The sequence below is a fragment of the Mauremys reevesii genome, linkage group 26, assembly GCF_016161935.1.
Source record: "Mauremys reevesii isolate NIE-2019 linkage group 26, ASM1616193v1, whole genome shotgun sequence".
Classification (NCBI taxonomy): Eukaryota; Metazoa; Chordata; order Testudines; family Geoemydidae; genus Mauremys; species Mauremys reevesii.
Window position 1 is genome coordinate 4322256 of NC_052648.1, and position 15772 is coordinate 4338027.

At 37.1% G+C, this 15772-nt stretch overlaps 1 protein-coding gene across 5 annotated transcripts in view; it reads left to right on the plus strand.

Moving 5' to 3' along the window:
- Nucleotides 1-15772, plus strand: part of DAZAP1 (DAZ associated protein 1) — a 35688-nt gene that overhangs the window by 1639 nt on the left and 18277 nt on the right. For 3 of the 5 annotated variants that reach the window (XM_039515317.1, XM_039515319.1, XM_039515315.1), the window contains exons 2-6: nt 7477-7517; nt 8101-8267; nt 8553-8618; nt 12617-12727; nt 15663-15711. In XM_039515317.1, coding sequence (XP_039371251.1) covers nt 7477-7517; nt 8101-8267; nt 8553-8618; nt 12617-12727; nt 15663-15711 — 434 coding nt within the window. Of the gene's footprint in view, nt 1-7476; nt 7518-8100; nt 8268-8552; nt 8619-12615; nt 12728-15662; nt 15712-15772 lie in introns of those variants that run through there. The other 2 variants (XM_039515316.1, XM_039515320.1) reach the window with 2 other exon arrangements.

Consider the following 15772-nt stretch of genomic DNA (forward strand, 5'->3'; position numbering starts at 1 on the left):
CCTGTTTTTTTTTAGACTACATTGTCCAGGACTATACTCCTAGAATGGTTCATCTATTGTGTCCCTCTGTGTTTAAGTTCTGAACTATCTCAGAAGTACAAGAGATGTAATAGTACTGGATGTCTTGGAAAATAACTTGTCTCACTGAATGGTGTTTGCCCCTTGGGTTATGTTTACTGCATTTGCCTGTTCTGAAAGTATTATTTTTGTGTCCTGAGCCCCAATTACTGTTGAAACTAATTTATGAAATGCCCTCCCATGGGAGGGCATTAACAGCTGCATTTCTCAAAGTGACTAATTTGTTGCTCTGGAGTAACATGTTTAAAACAGGCTTCTAAATTCTGGGCAAAATATTATGTTAACTCACATTCTGGTCAATGGGCTTGTTGTGGATTGCAAATTGCTCATAATTTCACTCCCTGAGTTTATATTTAGGTGTGGAAGGATCAGATTTTAGTTGGTAAAAAACAATAATCATTAATTTCTTCATCCACTCAAATACTTAGAAGGGAAAGATGAAAGAAATAGGATATGTTGCCATTTTAGACAGCTTACTATGGTGTCAAGTCTGTTTGGCAGTCAACTAGAAATTAATATTAGGAAATAACTTATTTTGGAAGCTGTTATAAATCTTCTGTGGCTGCCAAATTGACTAGAGTATGAGTCTTACCTTCTAATGCAAAAATGTAAGTTGATAACATTTTTTGAAAAGCTTAGAAACAAAATATGTGGGGGTAATTGGACTGTCAGCATTAACTTAAAAAAAGAACATTCCAAGCTTGTTGAACTAATTTGTATAGTGAGGAATATTGAATTGACACATACTAGAACAAAAATATGAAAACTTTTTTCTATCAATTATGTGTTCCCAGTAGGCTAACTGCTAAAGTTGATATGTGACAGTCACTCTGGAGAAACAGTTTTAAATATTTATGGTATTACAATATGTAAAATTATTTAAAAAAAAAAACCAGAAAGATATTCTGGGTCTGCTGGACTCAAAACATCTAATTTGAGATAATGTCTGAGAATGGAGTAGTAGAATGCTTTTCCTGCCTTTTGATTATTCCGTCTGACATGGCTTCTGTTTTCAAATCACGTTGCTGCTCCTTGTGTCTTGAGATTTATTACTTTAGCTACCTATACTTCATGCTTACTGCCAAATATTACAGTTCTGACATTCATGGAAGCCTGGTAAACTCATAGAATAAAATAAGACTTTGATTAGTTCACTGTATTCTCGCTGTACTGAGAAATAGGGTAATGGTAATGAAGGGAAGGGAATTTGTGCCATACAGCACATGGAATTTTAGTTTTGTAAATTTGGGATTTGTGGTTGAAAATATTTAATACCTGAGTATATAGTCTCATACTGCTATGAGCCCCTAAGACTCATTCTCACTTGACTACTGGTGAAACCTGCTTCTGTTATTTCATACCATATTGGTTATGATTGCCTATATAACTGAAGGGAAAACGACATGAGATTCCAAGGCAAATCACCTAGGTGGATGATACATTATACACATGAGGGCTGTAATCCCTTGCACTAGCTGGGGCACATAGAGATTTTATGGATACTGTTCACTGCAGTTACTACTTAAACTACTGTGTGTCAAAGAAAATGGTGTACTCCTGGAGGACTCTGCAGCCTACTGAAACTACATTGAAAACAGCTGATGCATTCATCAGCTAGGATATTAATTGGAGATTTAGTTTAATAAGTGTCTTTTTGTTATAGTTAATTCAAAACTTTCACATTGTTGAAAGTTTCAATTGTTGTGTAATATTTCTGGGCATAGTTAACACATTGACTCCAGAGGTGGGATGGAGCTGCTGTGCATGTCATATATTCCTCCTCCACTTGTATTGTCCCATGCAAACTACTGTGGGAAGAGATGAAGCATGCAAAATTTCAGAACAATCTGCTTTGTTTGAGAGACGTTAACTTCAGCCTTACTATAGGTTGATTACAGCAGCTCCATAATGTCAGTTGTTATATATAGCTTTGTGAAAACATTGATTTTTGTCTGTGAGAGAAGTATACTTGCACAATACTTGAACTGACAGCAAGAGTTTACTAACTACCTGTCCTTAAGTGTTTGTACAAGCAAAGCTGTAAATGGCCAAGCCTCAGCTTGTGTAAGACTCATGAGAACAGGTTGATGATGGTATAAGCTAAATGTTGCAAGATGAGCAATCCTCTTGCACTGTCCTTTCTTAAATATTTTGCTTCTGTCAGCTTTCCTTTATATTGTGCCTATATCCTTGTTTTAGGCAGGTGGGTTGGTTAAATAGGGTTTACTTTTGCTCAGTATATTAGAATCCATCCATCACAGAGCCGAAGGCTAAGATTGTCTTGGCTTTTGCCATTCTATAGTATAGTATGCATATAAATAGAAGTGCTCTATTTACATACAGCTGCTGTAGTTGACCTTAGACAACCCTTCTTTTTTGTTTGAATATTTGTCTGTGAGGTGGCTAGAAATAATTTATAATGGAGCTGGAATGTTTCAATGGTCATTATCGAGAAGGGGAACTCCCTGAGGTCAAACAACTAGATGGTCTATCCGAAACCCACAGATGGTATTTTTTAAATATTTGATAACCTGGCATAGAATAGTTTTATGTGGCTGATGAAGAGCGTATTGCTAATCCAGAGTCCTTGGTTTAAAACTAAAGCTAAACTCGGTGCCTTTTTTATTTATAATAAAATTTAATTGTGAATATTTTTATACACAAAACTACCCTGATTTATTAAAAAAAATCTTTGTGTGGTTCCTATTAGGCATTATTAGAACCTTTGTTTTCACAAAATAGGTACAGCATAGGAAGGAGCAGTGAAGGCCATTGTGTGTCTGTGTATCTCTTTTGTGGGGACCAGATCTAAGGAAAAGTGCAGTTCTCATCTTGGCCACTTTGGTGAGACTGGTAGCAAAACTGTTTTTGTATCTGCCTGTGGGCAATTGGATGGAAATAAATTTGCTTCACTCAGATAACCAAATAGACCATCTGGTGGTAGGCTTTAAAGCTTTGTCAGAACCAAAAAATGGCGTGTTACTCGAAACTGTTGCCAGCAGTGTGTGAGTTCCTTTGAACTGGTGCTGCAAACTCTTCAATGCCTAGAGACAGGACAAAACCATTTTTAGCACCATTGTGGAAAACATTCTCAACATGTAAGCCTTGTTTAATAGTATCTTCCAGGAAATCTCCCACTGTTGTGCACTACTGTTGGTGCAGCTTCACTGGTGGTAACAAATGGTGGGTGTGCGCAGGCGTTTTTACTTTTTTATCATTTAGATCAGCTTTTGGCAGGGTTGGGTTATATGGCAGTTAAAACACTGAAGCCCTGTATACAGTGGTATCACTGGTGGGGCTGTGGTAATGATCATTTCCCCCAAAACAATTTAAGTGTGGATGTAGTCAGTGTTTCTGTAAGAGTGCTGAAAATTGTCCTTTATACACTGACAGTTGTTTTCTGGACTGGTCCATGTGAACCCACTGACAACTGTTCTCAGCAGCAAATCAGTTTTCTAGTGCAGATAAGGCTTATATCATTGCTGATCTGGTCCATCTACGAACCAGTGACTTAGAGGTGAAATCTGTGATCTGTCTAGGCAAATTTTAAAATAACATTTAATAAGATTAAAATTGGTACAATATGTTCATTATTTTTAGACTCTGGAAACCTAAATTCCTAAAGCATTTTTATTTACTATCATTTGCTGAGCAGCTGAGGTAAGCTTAAGATGTCTTGGAGCAAGTTGGTGTACTGTGTGTGTGTGTGTGTGTGGTTTTTTTTTTTTTTTTTTTTTAAGGCAAGAAAAATTTAAATTACAGCTCCTGGAATCAAATTTTAGCTCCTGAGGCTTGACTGCAGCCTTTTTCTAAACTGCAATACTTCCCTGGAGCTCCTAGCTCTAGTGAACAAGTGAAGTCTGTGCTACCACTACTAATCTTCTGTACAGCAGAATTATCCAAAATTCCTGATGATTAATTACTACTGCACCCACAACTCTGTAAATTAGCCACAGTTAAGCTGACTGGTGCCTTATGGCAGCCATTGCTAGGGAGTAGCTATTTGTTTAATAGAGCCAGTTTCTTCTGCATAAAGCAGGTGAGGAAGTTGCAATATTTTCTCATAGGGTAAAGTAGCTCGTTTTTATCTATGGGCTGAGAATGGGAAAAATACAAATGAAACTTTCTCCTCTCATTGGGAGACTTTTTTCTGACTTCAGCTGGCCATACACTGCACTATAGCAAAGTGGAAAACAAAAACAATAGATCATTTCCTCTTTTCTCTGGAGAATGATCATGAAAACAGGACATTTTCTTACGAAGTAGACCTCCCTGTCATATTAGTGTAAACTCAGTTACTTACTAAAATATAACAGGTGGACCTTTAAGATGCTGCTTCTGTATAAGAGGGCCAAATGTTGGGATGGCCTTAAGTTAGCTTTTAATTATGGGATGCACTTTTTGTATATGTAGTTTTTTTCAAATGCTAAAATTGATATGCATGTGCCTTCCATTGCAAATCAGGTAGTCCAGTGTCTGTGCACAAATAGAAATTTTGGGGCATGCTGTAACATGGAGAACTTGTGGGTACAGATTTAGATGCTGTTTCTGAAAACTTGCAAGAATTGGTAATTTTTTATTTTTTATAGTCATAGCGTTTTGGTCTATAACTTCCTGATATACCACAGGCATGAGACGGTCCTCACTTGTTACTTTTAAACTATATCATAAGGTGACATTCTAGGTATGGTTTCACAGTTCAGTATTAAGGAGTTTTCTGGTGGTTGAGCTCAATCCTGGAAGTCAGTACTCGAAGGTTCATTTTCTAATTCTGTGTCTGACTTTCATGACTGTGGCCGGGTCACTTCTGTTTCACATTTCTCAAATCACAGGTGGATTAATAACTATTAAACACCTTAATGAACTCAGATGAAAGGCATTGTATGAATACGTATGTCACTGTCATGCCTCTTGTCTTTGTAACAAAACTACAAATTCTGACCAGCCAGCATACCTAAGCAATGCATTTCAAAGCTACCTATTGTGACAATTTTACTAAAACTAAATACCATATTTTAGTATTCCAGATGTTCAGTGCACGAGATGAAGCTTGACCTGCTGTGTTCTGTTTTTAAAGTGAGGGATCACACAATTTAACGTTTGCCATTTGGTTTCAACTGCAGCAATATTATTTTTCATAAGTTAGTTAAAATGTGCTTGTCTTCTTTACCTAGTGCCTGAAGGTTCCTAGGAAACACATTCTTATTACATCACGATCTTTTTTGAATGTCGCATTTCATATAAAATTATTTCTGGAAACTAAAATAATTTAAGAACTTACTAATGAGTCTGAGTCTCGTTAATTTCAAGTAATTTTTTTTTAAAAACCTCATATCTAAAGTAGGATCAAACAAAACATGATGTGCTGACTGCACAGCAAAGTTTACAGAATTACTAGACTGTGTATTTTCCTTGTGTGAAAGGCCTTGGCATTCTCTTCTATTACCATGAAGCAGAAATCTTTGCTATTGATTTTATGTGGAAGGTGCTCAGATACTATGGTAATGGGTAGCAGTATGTAAGATAGTTTTATACTATGGTAAGAGCCTGTTAGGAGAAGACTCTCTTCAGATATAACCAAATTAGCATAAATTTCCACTTTTATTTGATATCTTGCATTTATTCTTCAAGCAGAGAGACTGCCATACAAAAATGGTGCAGTCTGCAGACTTAGACTGCTAATCATTAATTTTGTGTTTCAAAAATTAGCTACAGAAGGATCTTTTTGTAGACTGTCAGGAAGACTTTGTAACTAGCAGAGCCTAACTTCACTGCTCTTTAGTTTTCACCGCAGTTAACAAACAACTTGATTGAGATACTGTCAGGTTAGATTTTCCCTAGAATTATGTAGCTGTTGTGAAGATGAGCTTTCCAAGACCTAAAGACCAAACAATAAAATGTTTCCCTGTTTTTTATGCCAGTACACATTTAAAAACTAAACTTTCCCCTGCAGTTTTTAACCTGTTACTTTTCCTTTCACTTTCATTTATTAACTAGAATCTGACAGTAACCAAAAATGAATCTGACTTGTCTTCCAAGATAAGTGAAGTAGCAACATATAAGTAGCAAATAAATAATCACTTTTAATGTTTTGTTTGCTATGTAAGAATTTCTTTTTATGGATTTTTGGGTCTGACTTTGTCTCTTTCTGATTTTGGGGAGCCCAAAGACAAGTGAGTATAACTCACCTAAAGGACCAACTCCAGCTCTCTGATTTGAGAGTGGGGGAAAATTCAGATGTTATTCTCTAAGTTTATAATTAGGTCAAAGGAAAAGCGATATACAGAAGTTCCAGGTGATTGGAATTAATGATGCCTGAATTTTTCATTATGGCGTCTAGTTCAACATGCTTTAAAGTGAAGCATGTGTCATTTAGTCATGATTCCCATTGAGCTTTTACCATATGGCACACGAGAAATTTGCTATGCCATTTCCCTATGTGTACGCATTTATTACTTGACATTTGGAAGTTGGTACAAGATAACGTTAGTAATTGAGGTGGAATAAATTTTCATACACCAGTAGTTTTAAAGATAATCCCTTGAAGAAGGAAAAGTAAAGTGAAGTACGTTAGAGAACTTGGGAAATCTGCTATAACATTTATTCTTACAAAGGGGATACAGGGACCAGTATTTGCAGTGTTTACATATCCCATTGGATACTCTACAGTTATTAAAATCATGTTATCTAGTTGGATTGTTTATCCTTCTTAACAATTTTGTATGTTGCATTCATCATTCAGTGTTTAATGGGTTTATTAAAACAGTCACACTGGTTCTCTGAGCTTATTCTTAGAGGGTCCATGCAAGATCCTGCGCACTACTTCAAACCCTTAACTCGGGAATAAAATGATGACTAGATCCTTGCTCATACTCTCTGAACCATGGGGATTTTCACATGAACAACCCCACTTGGCCCCAAAAAGTAGATAAGTAAAGATATTTGGTGTTGTCTTCTTTCTTCTGGATATTTTAATGTTGTTAGGCATATATTTCCTTTATGAATGTCAAAGCTATAGATATTTGATTTGACTTCTGCTTTTCTGGCATATTTCCTATCTGCTATTTCAAATCAGAATAAAATATATTCTTGGTATAAACGTGCAATCCTATACCTGTGGGGTGCAGAAGAAATAATACTTAAGTGTTTTTAAATCTTTCACTATACTAACAGTATGTAACATATCTGGAGATAATCTTGAAATAAAAATGGAAACTTAAAAGCAAAGGAGAAATGCATCTTCATTGAGTAACAGGCCTTGAGTTCTTCAAAGTATGCTAAAACACTACATTAGCTAGATGAAGGCATGAACAGGTTGTGTATGTTATTAGTTAAAATAATGCATGTTGTTTGATTCAGACCTCAGACTTTAACCAAAATATTTTGTTTGAATTACAGAAAGTTGTTTGTGGGTGGCCTAGACTGGAGTACAACACAAGGTAAGTTATGTATTCTACAACCATTATACCAAAATATTACAAAGGACAAAACTTTATACCTCATATTTTCTTATAAAGTAATGTAGTTGTAACATCTCTGGAAAATTCAATTGAGTCTTTACTACTTATCTTCGATTTTGTTGCTTTTTAATGAATGACGGTAATAGAATTCCCGTAAAGAAACTTTGCATTTACGTTTCTGTCCTGACTGTGTTATTCATCTTTACGTTATGTCACTTTCATATCTCTTGGACAAGGATCTTGGGAAATGTTATATTCCCTGGTTATGTTGGTTGATATTAGGAAAAGTTGGTTTTGACATCCCTTAAAGTGCTGACTCAGAAATAGCTGATCTCTGTTTTGAAAACTAATTTACTGCAGTATTTTCTTCCATCTGCCTGACTGGAATTAAAACAATGAGCATCTTCTGTTTTCAGATACACGGCTAGTATGTCCTCTTTAAATGATACAAATCAAATGCCAGGTTTTAGCAAGTGCATATTAGAAGATTTAGACATGTCAGTTTTACTAAAAGCTATACTCTTTAGTAGCTGGTTCTGCTTAATACCATATTTTTTAACAGAAACTCTCCGTAGCTACTTTTCCCAATATGGAGAAGTTGTAGACTGCGTAATAATGAAAGATAAAACAACAAACCAATCTCGAGGGTTTGGATTTGTCAAATTTAAAGATCCCAACTGCGTGGGAACAGTACTGGCCAGCAGACCACATACATTAGATGGCCGAAATGTAAGTTTACCTGTCACTTTGGTTTTAACTATTTAGAATATGACTAGGTCTTTAATTTTTTTTTTTAAATCGGTGAATTTAAAAGTAATTTGGGTGGTGGTTGATGCATGAATAATTCAAGCTATGTTTAATTCAATGACTGTTCCTTCCAAAATGTGTAATCTGGGGGTAACTTTTATCAGAAGTGTTAAATTTAGAGAATGGCATCCACAGGTGCTTTGAATGCATTTATTAGCGCAAAATATTCTGCACACTTAAAACTGACCAATTTGGAACTTGTTACAGATTGATCCAAAGCCATGTACACCTCGGGGAATGCAACCAGAAAGAACACGGCCAAAGGAGGGATGGGTAAGGAGAGATCCTTAAAGCATACTGATAGATATATTCCAAGGTCTTCCTGGCTAGCAGCCTGTGCTCTTTCCCCCGTACACATCATGAATATCATGTTGGTATATCTCTCAGTTCCTGATCATCTTACGTAAATTTTAGAAAGCTCTTTTACCTGCTAGGAACTGAGAGAGAAATGCAGAAGTCTTGGCATAAAGCACAGTAAGCAGTTGGTATTAAGGCCAGATACCTTCTTAATTAAAGCTGACTACATTTTATATTATGGTGTGTGAAGGAGTTTACTTTCATACGTGCTGCTTCAACAGAATATTAGTTCTAACAGCCGAGTGGTTTTTTCGTAGGGGGTGCAGCTCTCATTGGAATTGTTGGTTATGTTACTAAGTCTTTTATTCAAAGATTCTTGTGGTTTTAACTGACGTGACATATCTACTGATTGCTGCTGGGTGTACAACACGCCAGAGTATGGAAATCAAAGAAATACTTTGACAAGAATCAAGTATGATTGAATGTGGGTAATGGTGGTGATGAAGGTCTGTGACTATGCAAGGCCAAATAGAGTAGAAGTTAAATTGTATGCTTTTGTGAAATTTCAAACAGGCTAAATCTGAATTAGCTCTTACGTCTGATTTACAGGAGCCAAACCAAGTTCAAGAATTTCATCAACACTTGCGTAAGGGTTTTGGGGGGTGGGAGGTGGAGGAAAGGTAGGGGGGATGAATTAAGGAAAAACTTATTTTTGTTTCTTATACTGTAGTAGCATCAGGTATTTTGTACCACAGCTTAACCTCCACCACCACCTTTTTGGGGAAGAAAACTGGATTGTTGCTCTGTTTAAAGTTCTGCTATATTTTGAATGTATTTTTTTCTGAAATCTATTTATTTTACTAGTTTAATTTTAGTACTGTTCTGTCTCTTGGCTGTGTGTGTGTGTTTAATCTAACTGGTAAAGTAGCTGTTTGTCTAGCATCTACTTTTTTTTCCTATTCTTCAGATAGTGTAACTTGTAAAATCTATGAGTGAGCATGTAAGGCACAAAATGAGGATGAAATCTTTGCAGTTATAGCCAAATTCTTGAGATCCCATTTTTGACTAGCCTTTTTTAATCAACTGATGTCCCTTTCAGTCTTCCTTTATGGCTAAGTCTATAAATTGAGTTCTGTTTCAGAGGAGTAGCCGTCTTAGTCTGTATCAGCAAAAACAATGAGGAGTCCTTGTGGCACCTTAGAGACTAATACATTTATTTGGGCATAAACGTTCATGGGCTAAAATCCTACTTCATCAGATACATGGAGGGAAAAATAGGCAGGTATATATATTACAGCACATGAAAAGATGGCACTTGCCTTACCAAGTGGGGGGGTCAGTGCTAATGAGTCCAATTCAATCAGGGTGGATGTCGCCCATTCCCAACAGTTGACAAGAAGGTGTGAGTATCAACAGAGGGAAAATTACTTTTTGTAGTGACCCAGCCACTCCCTGTCTTTATTCTGGCCTTTTAATGGTGTCGAGTTTGCAAATTAATTCCAGTTCTGCAGTTTCTTGTTGAAGTATGTTTTTGAAGTTTTTTTGTTGAAGAATGGCCACTTTTAAGTCTGAGTGTTGAGGGTGATTGAAGTGCTCTCCTACTGGTTTTTGAATGTTACAGTTCTTGATGTCTGATTTGTGTCCGTTTATTCTTTTGTGTAGAGGCTGTCTGGTTTGGCCAATGTACATGGCAAAGGGGCATTGCTGGCACACGATAGTATATATCACATTGGTGGATGTGCAGGTGAACAAGTCCCTGATGGCGTGGCTGATGTGGTTGGGTCCTATGACAGTGTCCCTTGAATAGATATTTGGATAGAGTTGGCAACGGGGTTTGTTGCAGGGATTGGGTTCTCGGTTAGTATTTTTGTTGTGTGGTGTGTAGTTGCTAGTGAGTATTTTCTCCAGGTGAGGGGGCTGTCTGGAAGCAAGGACTGGCATTTCTCCCAAGGTCTGTGAGAGTGAGGGATCGTCCTGCAGGATAGGTTGTAAATCCTTTGTGATGCACTGGAGAGGTTTTAGTTGGGGCCTGTAGGTGATGGCTAGTGGCGTTCTGTTACTTTATTTGTTGGGCCTGTCCTGTAGTAGGTGACTTCTGGGTACCCTTCTGGCTCTCAGTCTGTTTCTTCTCTTCTCCAGGTGGGTATTGTAGTTTTTAAGAATGCTTGATAGAGATCCTGTAGGTGTTTGTCTCTGTCTGAGGGATTGGCGCAAATGTAGTTGTATCTTCGGGCTTGTCTATAGACAATGGTTCATGTGATGTGGTCTGAATGAAAGCTGGAGGCATGTAGGTAAATATAATGGTCAGTAGGTTTCCAGTATAGGGTGGTGTTTATGTGACCATCACTTATTTGCACTGTGGTGTCCAGGAAGTGGATCTCTTGTGTGGACTGGTTCAGGCTGAGGTTGATGGTAGGGTGGAAATTGAGGAATTCCACCAGGATTTCAACAAGGGCCTCCTTTCCATGCGTCCAGATGATGATGATGTCATCAGTGTGGCACAAGTAGAGTAGGGGCTCTAGGGGACAAGAGATGAGGAAGCATTGTTCTGAGTCAGCCATAAAAATGTTGGCATACTGTGGGGTCATGCGGGTACCCATAGCAGTGCCGCTGACTTGAAGGTATAAATTGTCCCCAAATCCAAACTCTGTTTCTGAGGAACAGTAAATCCTGAACATGAATTGCTTGGTGTAAGCTGCATCTGTCTACTTGGGGAATATGATGGGGATATTTGGTTTCTACTGGAATAACTTACATTATAAAAAAAACTATATTACCAATATTATAAATATTTAGTACTGCAAATAGTCCCTTTCTTTTCAGTTCCCAGTTTCTAAGAAAATGAACGGTGTTTGTGCTCAGAGGAAGAAAATTAAACAGTTCATGATATACTCTAGATAAGGGAATGATACAGGCATTATATTTGAAATGGCTGTGGGAATAGATGCACTTGGGTAAAATTTTCAGAAGGACTTAAATGCCTTAGGAGTCCTTTAGACTTCCATTGAGATGTGTGTCCATCACCTTTTTAACATGACTTGTGGTTCTGAGTCGCTTAGCCACTTTTGAAAATTTTATCCTGAATGTCTATCCTGTAAGCGAATAAACGGAAGTAGAAACCATCAGGCTACAATTTAGGACCAATCAGTGTAAATTCTCTGTTACCCAGTATTCTGCACCCCCAAAAAAATATTGTTCTAATAACCCAGAATTGTAGAAATCCATGAAAAAGTTACTTTAATGAAGTCTGTTTTACTTGGACTCGTATCTTGATTTCCCAGAATGACATGTTTAGTCTTCCACTGATTGTGAACAAAGTCCACCTGGCTTGTAAATTCATGGTTGCTGAAATTGAGTATAAAGTCAACAATTGATAGGCTTTGACACCTTCTAGGCTGTAAGTAGCTCTCATTTAAAAAAAAAAAAAGGGGGGGTGTGCCTTCAATAGCCATGGGAATATTTAGGTAGAGTACAGTCCAGGTCGACTACAGATGTTCATCTTCATTTGGGCGATTGATTGATCAACATTCAAGTTTCTCTAATGACATCAGTAATATTTTAATTACCCAACTTTTGTGGATTGAAAGAATGTAAATGATAGTGTCTAAAAATCCCCTTAAGGTTAAGAGGATGCTATCCCAGCACAACCCACAACCTGCTGGTTAATACTGCCTAATTAAGAAATTAATAAATAAATGCTTTCAGAACATTGCCCTCAGTTCTCCATCCTTACCAACAAAGGACACCAAGTTATAGCTAAGCGTACCAAATTAATGAATCCAGAACACACTTTTGCTCCATTTGAAACAAAATGGGTGGCTTCCAAGTGTGGACTTCAATTTGAATTGTGACTTTGTTAGTCCTAGAATGGAAAATGAATTAGAGCAACCCACCTTCATGTACCAGTGGAGGAAGATTATGCTACAGTATTTATCACAGTTCTAACTAACAGTATTTTATCCCTCTTGATTTAGCAGAAAGGACCCAGAAGTGATAACAATAAATCAAATAAAATTTTTGTTGGTGGGATCCCTCACAACTGTGGCGAGACTGAGCTCAGGGAATACTTCAAGAAATTCGGAGTGGTGAGTCATTCATCGTCATGGCAAGCATCGGCTGGTTACAAGATGTTTTTCCCCCGTCTTCATTCTGATTTCATTAAGCTGTTAAATTTTAGTGTTAATTTAGGCAAACTTCCACAGAGACATATTGAAGTGTTTTGTGGTAAAGTATAGTAAATGTTTACTTTTGCAGCACAATTGCCATTTTTCATCAGATCTCTTGCCCTCGTGTGCACAACTTGTTATGCGCCTTCCCCTGCTTCCTTTGGTTTAGCTATTCCTGATACTATTTTCTCTCCCCTCTTCAAAGGGGGTGAGGAAAAACCCTCAAGTTTAATTATGACTTGACTTATCACCCTCCTTTCAGCTGCTGTTTTAGTGTACCTTAGTTTGATTACGAAAACTTTCCATTTGCTTTTGGAACAGCAGGTGCTTCAGTGAATTAGCATCACCACAGGTCTCTGTCCTCTACCAAGTAAGCAAATTGGTGAAAGACTTTTTGGTGATCCACTTGACATTGTTTTGGTTTCATAATGCCGTTTTAAAATTAACGGAGTCCTTTCGGTCTTCAGAATCTCATTTCTAGAGTCAGACTACTATTCATGCAATTTCGTACTCATCCTTTTCTTGAAATTTTGCCAGCTTAAGTTTTAAGTCAATATAGAATGAAGATGTCCAGATATGACTTCTTTAAATGCACATTTATTTCTACTTTTATTGTCAGACTTTTTCTGGAATAGGTAAATCGTTACAAGGTTCAAAGATTAGTTTGTATGTTAAGTTCAGTTAAAAATATTGTGGAGTAGTATAAATTTTATATGACTGTTCATGTCAATTGTATTGGTCATAATGTCAAAAGCAAAGAGATTTACAGTGGCTATTGGTTGGTCGCCCTAACTCCAAAATGCTTTTGTCACCATCTTCACCTTTAAATCACCTATCTTTCTAAATTCCATCAGCAGCCCAAAGCATCTATGTAGCCATCTTTCTCAAGTGGTATCATGATGTTTTTCAATGAAAGTTGGTTAAAACAATCTTTTTAAAAAAAAAAATTATAAACACCAATGGCTAATAGATGTTTCTTTAGTTTGAAAAGCTGCAACAGACTGAGTTTACAAATAAAAATGGGGAATGGAATCCATAGTTGGTGGGGCATAATTTCTAAAGGCTCTTCTCGCAGACTTATGGCTTTCCAATTCTGACCTGGATGGCTTGGGAGATACAGGGTTAAGTTCCATCAGATATAGGAGGCCACAACCATTGAGTGTAAGTGCCAGAAAAGTAAGTAGAAGCACTTCATAGTTAAAATAGAATGTGAAGAGCCAAGGTAGCATTCTTAAGACAAGAATTGTGTGTGTAGTCATTTAAGTACCTGTAGAAATATGGGATCCCGTATTCTGGGAAAAAACACATTCAAGAGCATACAGAATTACAGGTATAGCAGCCTGAAAAACTAGAAGCTAAGACAACACAAAAAGGCAGGCTCTGATTCCAAGAGATCTCTGGGAATTGTTACTGACCAGTATGGCAAGTAGGACTCAAACCAAGCAAAGCAGTATCGAACAGACCAGCGGAACAGATGTGTCAAAATAATACTATGGCTTGCTGTCATGCTGCCAAATGGCCTACCAGCTCTAAATGATGACAAACGTGAATCAGCAGAGTTCAATAATATACCTACAAGTGAGTGCATCTCCAAAACATGACTGGAATCTTTCACAGAAGTTGGGATGTAATGATATAGGAATAGCCACAAGATTGTTATGAAACTGGAAACTTTCTAGTTGATTTTTATATTTAACTTGAAAATGGCCATATGACCTGCCTTTAAAATTGGTATTAAAATAAATGGCACCCCTGGGATTAGTCTGTGCATATCACCTTAATTGTGCAGTGAATTTTTATTCTGAAAAATCTGGAGAGGGGTTATTAACATTGAAAATAATCAGCCCTAAAGCAGTACGGGTGAACTCGGTTTAATACATGCATGTGTTCTGTACTAGTTGTACAGTACTTTGGAGAGTCTGTACTTCAGAGTATTTCAAAATAAAATGGAGGCATCAATTTCAGCTCCAAGAAGCTTTCATTCTTTAATATTTTATGGAATTTAGTCTCAATATAAATTTTTCATAATAACTCTTGAGAGGCCAATTGGCTTTTCTGTGTAATAGTTACCAGTGTTTGCCAAGGAAACATTTTTTGAACTTTTATCCTGTTTTCCTACAGCTTAAATGATCACAGTTCTCAAAAACTTTAAGCTTCTCTCTCAATGCATATGTGATAACATCTCAGATTTAACACCAGTTTTGTAATTTGGCATTTTAATCACTTCCATATTTAAAACAACAATCACTGGCATAACTTTGCCTAAACATCACAGAAATGTCTTATCTTAGGGACACCATGCTCCACAGAGAGGCATAAGCATGTGTGGAACTACATACAATACAATTTCAGGAAAGCTACACAAATCCTATATTAGTCAGTAAAATAGTTGGAATTAAGGCTACCTTGTTCAGGATGAGGGTGGAAATGTGCATGTTATGGAAGAAAGGTAGTTGAGATTGAGAAGTAGTACATACTGAAAAGGGGTGTTGAATGATTTAATTGTTTGTTTCCTTATTTTTATGGTCTGGTTGGTGGGATATGCAGGTTAGCAACCGTAACTCTACTTTATCAATGTTTTTGGTGGTAAAGTTTGTTGCGGTCCTAAATAAGCAAAAATGTGATTATACTTTAGCTGCTAGGAACAAATTAACTCAATTAGAATTTTCATAAATGGGAAGTGTTGCTCTTTACTGGAGTTTATTTGCATTGTGCTGTGACAGACAAGTATTGATGGCTACATCAGGCATTTTATTGTGCTTTGTGGACTGAGTGCTGGAAACCCGCCTGTTCTACTCTGCTTGTATCACTCCCCTGGTAACATAGTTAGTAGAATTTCCCTTCTCTCTTCCAGGTCACTGAAGTTGTAATGATCTATGATGCAGAGAAACAGAGGCCCCGAGGTAAAGGCTGATCTAGTTTGTCCTTGAAATTTCTTCATCCTCTCCTGTAGTCAGATGGCAA